Source organism: Bidens hawaiensis, unplaced genomic scaffold, assembly GCF_021521415.1.
Source record: "Bidens hawaiensis isolate Kalapana, Puna unplaced genomic scaffold, B.hawaiensis_p1.1 tig00001206_1, whole genome shotgun sequence".
Classification (NCBI taxonomy): domain Eukaryota; kingdom Viridiplantae; phylum Streptophyta; class Magnoliopsida; order Asterales; family Asteraceae; genus Bidens; species Bidens hawaiensis.
Genome location: NW_027491069.1, coordinates 1,906,499 through 1,913,471, shown reverse-complemented (window position 1 = coordinate 1,913,471; position 6,973 = coordinate 1,906,499). Strand labels below are relative to the sequence as shown.

The 6,973-nt window shown below is 38.4% G+C and overlaps 2 protein-coding genes across 2 annotated transcripts; one reads left to right on the top strand and one right to left on the bottom strand.

Annotated features, from left to right (window-relative positions):
• The first annotated feature begins 782 nt into the window (after positions 1-782).
• LOC143564684 (uncharacterized) lies at positions 783-2,409 on the top strand. Its single transcript, XM_077051886.1, has 3 exons — positions 783-857; positions 972-1,244; positions 1,805-2,409. Exons 1-3 carry the CDS (start codon positions 783-785, stop codon positions 2,402-2,404), a joined length of 948 nt encoding a protein of 315 aa, XP_076908001.1. The 3' UTR covers positions 2,405-2,409.
• A 1,080-nt stretch (positions 2,410-3,489) lies between these two features.
• LOC143564673 (uncharacterized) lies at positions 3,490-6,682 on the bottom strand. Its single transcript, XM_077051877.1, has 7 exons — positions 5,120-6,682; positions 4,930-5,020; positions 4,671-4,828; positions 4,536-4,587; positions 4,377-4,456; positions 4,192-4,285; positions 3,490-4,106 (listed from the first exon to the last, which is right to left on the bottom strand). The coding sequence occupies exons 1-7, from the start codon at positions 6,680-6,682 to the stop codon at positions 3,490-3,492; spliced, it is 2,655 nt and encodes an 884-aa protein (XP_076907992.1).
• Positions 6,683-6,973: the final 291 nt, after the last annotated feature.

The following is a 6,973-nucleotide window of genomic DNA, read 5'->3' as shown; positions in this document are numbered from 1 at the left end:
ATATCTCAATTAAAATATGTTAAAAGTTATAAAGCTAGATGTTATACTTATTTTTTAAACAAATAAAAGGTGATTACTTGTAGATTAGAAAAAAAAGTTTATTTTATCTTTCTTTTGCCAAAAGGTGATGTAATACATGTTATAAGAAGTGGTACGTACTTGATTACACTTCAAATAGCACATGCTGATACACCAATGTGAGGTCACACAAAGTGTATATAAAACTGGAAAAATAATATCTGTTTGACCATTTATTTAGTATTAACCAAGATGGATCATGGATACTTGAACCCTAATAACCTTTACACTCATAAAAAAGAATCTAAATCATACATACTATACTTTTATAGCATAATTTGAGAAAATATGATATTTTATAAATTTTAAAGTATATGAAATTGTACCGTAAACTTGGTCCAACTAAATTCGCCTATTATGTTACCGCGCTAACTCACTTGTATATTCTGGTCCCTATAAAAGCTTTACTTGCATGTTGCATCCATTCAAAAGCCAAGTTCTATTTCCTGTTAACTGTTCATCTACATCAGACATACCTCAAAACCAAACCAGCCACGAAACTAAACGAACCCTTTCGGCTCGAGCCTTTTTTTCTACATCGAAACTGAAGCAGCTATAGGTAACCAACATCATCTTTGCATGTTCTTAATGATATGATGTCATTTGGTTTTATGTTTCATGTGTTTTTAATGAAACTCTCCAACGTATATGTTTTAAAGACATTAACTATTTCAGCTTCATAAAGCAGTCTTTTTTCAGTTATGATGGGAAAGAAAAAGTGTTGGTTTGGTTTCTTTAAGAGATTTTTCGCTTGCAAGGCCAAATCTAAAGACGAGAAGGTGAGCTTAAATTTTAAAGAACATAATATTATACTGAACAGTGACGGACCTAGGATATTTTTCTACCAAGGTTGGGTCACGTAAATAATAATAACTGAAACACGATATTTTCAGGGAACTAAGAGGAGAAGATGGTGTTTCGGGATCCTAAAGATCAACCGTCGTTATCATGCACTCGAAACACCAGTGATCAGCAATGTGGAGGATGATGATAAACAACACACAATGGCTTTAGCCAATGCAATGAAGGCTGCAGCTGAAGCAGCCGTGGCGGCTGCAAATGCAGCCACTGAGCTTGCTAGGCTCATAAGGTCCCCTGTAGACCTTGAAGGGGCAACCCGAACCGCAGCAGCCATCAAGATTCAATCTTTTTATCGTTCACATCTGGTATTTGTAACTTTCTTTAGTACTAATTGACCCATTTTGACTTTTTGGGTCAAATCTGGTGCTTATGCCTTTCTTTAGAACTAATTGACCCATTTTTGACTTTTCGGGTCTAATCTGGTACTTGCATTTTTCTTTAAAACTGATTGACACATTTTGACTTTTTGTGTCAAATCTGTTACTTTTATCTTTCTTTAGGATTAGTTGACACATTTGGACTTTTTGGTCAAATATGGTACTTATATCTTTCTTTAGTACTAATTGACACATTTTGACTTTTTTGGGTCAAATATAGTACTTTTATCATTTATAGTCCCAATTGACACATTTTGATTTTTTTGGGTCAAACCTGCAAGAGTTGAAGTTGAAATTCATATAGATTCAATTAAGTATTTAGCACCATCTTTCTCAACCAGTTAATATATTTAGTAGTTTAATTAATATTTTATTAAAATATAATTAAATCCCATTTCATTCTTATGTTAAAAACCTGTATATTTGACTTGTCAAAAGTCAAAACATAGTTTCTGGTTATTATAGTCATTTCTATGAGGTTTATACAGGCACGAAAAGCATTGAATGGACTGCGAGGAGTAGTGAAGCTGCAAGCCATTATTCGGGGTCAACTCGTGAGGCAAAAGTTCTTAAACAGATTAAAAACCACCGACAGATCAAGAATCCACCGAATACGGATCCCTAAATTCGATCAAGTATTCTCTAACATCTATAAACAAAAACAAGATCTTTTTGACCCATTGAATGATACAAGAAACAAAAATATTATTGAAGATTCAAATGCCATAACAACCCGCAACTGGTTTGACCAAGAGACTTCAGTCGGGTCAAGTCAAATGTGCAGAATCAAGAAACAGAGATTCAGACACAAATACCAAATAGAAGAACATAGTTCACCTTCTTTTAGACCGAGAATGATGTATAATCCAACAGGGCACTATCACTTATCACCTGATCAATCAGACGACTCTTCGGTACAGAATTCACCTGTCTTTCCTGCTTACATGGCAACCACTGAGTCGTTCATGGCAAAGGCTAGGTCACTAAGTACCCCGAGACAAAGGTTATCCGGTATTCCCATGTTGTCATCATCATCATCGTTTAATGGTAGTATGAAAAGCAATATTTACAGGCACATACATTTGTGAACCGCATATTATTTTACATGTTTTTTGAAACATTAATCCTACTTGACCGATTTCTAAATACTACATGTTCTGTTTGTAACATTCTGTTAAGTGTCTTCTAGATGTACATCTTGACTTAAAGATTCTTTATGTATGAATCTTATGTGGGATTTATGATAAAAAAGAAAGTGGTTTTCGTTTTATATGTAACCAATAAATTGAGTTATGTACAAGGATTTGAGTTAGCTAAACGAGTGCTTTAACTTTAAATATTTAGTTAAACATGAAATGAATCAAATAGGTATAAAGTCTGGGATATGTATAAATGTTTACAATTTAGAAAACCATTAATAATATAACATTTTAATGTGATATTGAAATGTTCGACTGTGTAACCACTGTTTCTTTGATATTCTAATTTTGATGTGTCAATCTACGTACTTTGAGTCGACCATGGAACTTGTGTCCAGTATTTCTATATTGATTGATAACATGGAATCCTTTAATATGATTGAGGAGTGTTATGTATGAGCATATGCATAATTATATATAATATTTGTAGCATAAGTTAATATTTTTGTTGTCACAAAAATGAGAAGTAAATTTCATAATATAGGACCCATTATGCACTAATGACAGCAATGTATAGAACTGTCTCACAAATACTTTTTGGTTTTATTATCATCTGATTTGTGTGCAGTTCTTAGATCTGCACTTATTTTGTTTGTTCTTATATTTCTGAAAACTGAAGGACTTTATATGGTAACTAAGAATTTTGAAGAATTAATGATTTCTGTACCTTTTAGTGGCTTTGTTTAGAAAGAATTTGATACGAGTAAGGAACCGAAAGCTGCATCGAGCTCTTCAATCTCAGAAGGTAGTAGTGGCATTGTTCTGCCTAAGTCTCCTCATATTTCTAGTCCTGCTGCCACATCACTGCGTCTTATGTATGATTATTATACATAGAACTAACAATCTCTGACCTAATTCATAACATCTTAACATAAAAAGTTTTGTTACAACGAATCTTTAAAACAACTAGGCGGGCCCTGGGTGTACAAAGGGCCCGACAACGAATCATTACAAAAAAACGAACATAAAACTGATTACAATCGGCCAACCTTAAATGGCAGACCGACATTTTGAAAAACAGTGATCACACCACTCAACCCTCCGGTCACAATCACAAACCCCCACGCGGTTGCTTGGATGGTCTTGGGACCATGGCTACCACCACCCCACCCGGGAGATGACGTAAAGCTGGGAGAAGGTGATGCCACATCATCAAGCCTGCCCGATGAACCGGCTGCTGAGCTGAAGGACTCACTGGGCCCTACGCTAGAGTCAGCAGCGTCGTCATTGGTATCGGTTGAGGGTCTACTATTTTTGGGAACTGGTGGCAGTGGTGCTGATGATCGTTTGCTGTGGCTATTATCGTCACTGGCGGCTGGTGGCGGCAGTGTGGTGGTTGACTTTTTTGAGTGTTTTTTGGAATGTATTGTCACAAATGGTTGTTCAAGTTTGGTGACTCCGGGCCATGGTGCTGTAACAGAAACTTGTTTACATGGGAAGTGTTCGTAGGATTTAATGATTAGATGTTTGTGTTTTCCTTTGGTTTCTTCGTGCCTCCAAATGTATACTTGTGAATCCTCGCTAGCGCTTATTATGTATTTCCCATTGGGACTAAAATCAGCTGAAAATTGGCTGTTAATGTTCTTGTAACCTGTGACATATCCACAGTCATTAGTGCATACATACATGTTGACTTCTAAAGTAAATGTTTGACTTGAAAGTCAAACTATGCTTACCTTTGAATTTCTGGATGAGTTTTGTTCCGTCTAGGATCCTAACACGCGAATCGGCTGATGTCACGAGTACTTCGGATGGGTTCGAATTACAAAACTGCAAGTCAACATAATTTGGTAGGTTGACTTTTTACCGTTGATCTAAAGAAATAATCATATAAAGAGGTGTAAAAGTCAAATATCAGTACCTGAAAACCGGTTATCTTTTTAGGCTGTGGCTTCTTTTTAGTTTTGAATTCAAGTTGATCCTTAAGCTCAAGCTTGAAATCTGAGATTATAAAATAGTTAAAAGGCGCGTATACGATAATATATTTGACAGTATTTACAATTACAGGAATGTTATGTACCAGCAGTGTTGTAAATCCGGCAGATTCCTTTATGAGAACCAACAACCGAAACCTTAAGGCGAACAAACAAAAACCGTTAAGTGATTTTGAATCTACAATTAGAGACAAGCAATCGAGTTTTTGGATCAAAATTACCTTGCCATCACTAGAATAGCCAACAGCGGTTACCATTTCATGCAGATCGATCCAGTCCATGACACGTCGCTCTGGTATGTTCCATATTCTAACCTTGGCATCTAGAGAACCGCTCATGAAGTAGTCATCATCGGCAGGATTGAACTGAATACAAGTCACTGTCATTCATACAAGTTTCATGGTCAAAACTTAAAACAACATTGTATCTTGCCATTAACAGATTAAAGAACATGTTTCAGCTGGTTTTGTATGCGCGTACCATAATCGGTATGAGAAAACAGCTTCAAACAGTTCTTGGTTTCAATATCCCATAGTCTTACTGTCTTGTCCATTGAAGATGAAAGCAAGAGCTGCCATAATAATGTGAACTTTATGGATAAATAGTAAATGCTTATTTTGCAAACTGTTAGGCCAAAATGCTTATTTTCGTGATTTTTCGCAAAACTGACCCGAGATTTTGACCAGGATAAATCAAGGACATCATCCAGATGACCATCCAAGGTGCAAAACGGTGTTTCCAACAACCCGAAAACAGTTTCGGGCACATGAACATAATCCGGAATCCCTTTCTTTTTCCTCCCTTTCTTCTTCTTCTCGGACACTGACTCGGGCAACGGTGGCCTACAGTCAGGACTAGCCACCATGGCCATCGGGTGAACCGGTGTCCCACCAGCTGAACTCGAATCATCCGCACACTGCATTGCCCTCACATCAAATTCCTGCACTTCCCATATGTGGATCACTTTATCCTCACCTGCAGTTGCCAGATATTGACCATCCAGCGTAAACTTCATCGTCCAAATCGACCCATTGTGACCCTTAATCTCTTGACTCCGATGCAATGCTGTGAATTCCTTAATCGGTTTTGCATGAACCCGAGCTTTCACCCATTGGGAAGACGGTTTTTGCTCACCCGTTGACGACTGATTATTATTATTATTATTATTATTATTACTACTACTACTACTACAGCTACTACTATTAACCGATGGCGAATTGGTGATTGTGGAACCCTTTTCTTTATCGGTCTTCGAACCGCCTATTGATCCTAACTTCATGTTCTTAAACAATGCAGCCCCTTTCTTCTTGCTCTTCTTGAAGCTTTTATGGAACGAGGAGTTACCTCGCTTCAGCTTCCGTTCACTGTCCGATGATAACTCCTTCACCTTGGGCGAATGCCCTGCGTTTTTCTCGAATTCCTCCGTTGTAACATCCTTCCCAGTTTGAACATCACTCAACTTATTCCAATTCCCGTCGTTGTTCGACTCTTTAACCATAAACTCCTTCCCATTATTGAAATTCTTGATCAACAGGATGGATTCGTCCTTCCCGACAGGGTTCGGGTCGTCACTGTCCTCGTCGGTTTGGTCTTTCGCAATGAAAAGCCTTCGTTGTTGCCCAGAGGACGATAAACCAACAAATGGCGTCGAGAACCCGGAGGATGTTCGAGTAAGTCTTTGTTTCGACACCGAACCGATAATTTCCTCTTTCCTTCGTTTCATGTCGATCCAAGACGTGTTTATATGTCCGTCTGATCTGGACCGCAGCAGCATTCCATCTGAGCCTGGCTCGGATGGATGCTTGTCACCTGGTCCCGTTGTTCCAGCTTCTGTAACAACCGGACTAGGTGACAGCCGTTTTTCCTCCTCCCGCTTACTAACATTTTCAGGAGGAGGAATGTCAGTTTTTCTTGATAATATTTGCGTGGAAGGTGTATCATCATGGCTTCCCAATCCCATATCATGCAGAAGGCGACGTCGTCTGTCGGTAATGGACTCCGGGGTGGCCATCCACATGTCGAATCCACCGGTTTGGAACTCGGAGAAAATGGAAGACTCGGAGGGCGTGGAAAAGGACATGCGGCTGTCTTCGAATTCCTCATCTGAGGATGAGGAGCCGAGATCAAGGGGGCCGGCCGAGGAGAGGCGTTGAGCGTCGAAGAAGAGATCGTCGTCGTCATCGAGGTCTTCTAAGCCCTCCCAGTTTATCATCATGGTTCTCCGGCCGTCCATTTTGACGCATTAATTTGTGATATGAAAATGAATGTGTATGAATTGGAATACTGAAGGTTGGTTGGTTGGTTGGTTTGTTTTGAGGGGGAAATTGGCGATTGGAAATCAAGGGTGTGATTTTGGAGTGATTATTACTTTACTTAATTGTCACGTTGGACATGCAAAACTTAACCTCCTTGCCTATAAATGGAAAACTATTAGCATTGTTTTCTACAAGATTTGGTTAAGGAAATCAAAATTAGGATATATTATAAGTTCACATGTTCGGGTCATGCATAAGCCGAGTATGGC

Excerpts from the sequence above, each read along its gene's own strand:
- LOC143564684 (XM_077051886.1), top strand. The coding sequence starts at position 783 with ATGGGAAAGAAAAAGTGTTGGTTTGGTTTCTTTAAGAGATTTTTCGCT. Across the intron at positions 858-971 it reads CCAAATCTAAAGACGAGAAG|GGAACTAAGAGGAGAAGATG; the intron begins GTGAGCTTAAAT and ends CGATATTTTCAG. Across the intron at positions 1,245-1,804 it reads CTTTTTATCGTTCACATCTG|GCACGAAAAGCATTGAATGG; the intron begins GTATTTGTAACT and ends AGGTTTATACAG.
- LOC143564673 (XM_077051877.1), bottom strand. The coding sequence starts at position 6,682 with ATGGACGGCCGGAGAACCATGATGATAAACTGGGAGGGCTTAGAAGAC. Across the intron at positions 4,588-4,670 it reads GCTATTCTAGTGATGGCAAG|GTTTCGGTTGTTGGTTCTCA; the intron begins GTAATTTTGATC and ends GTTCGCCTTAAG. Across the intron at positions 4,286-4,376 it reads AAAAGATAACCGGTTTTCAG|TTTTGTAATTCGAACCCATC; the intron begins GTACTGATATTT and ends GTTGACTTGCAG.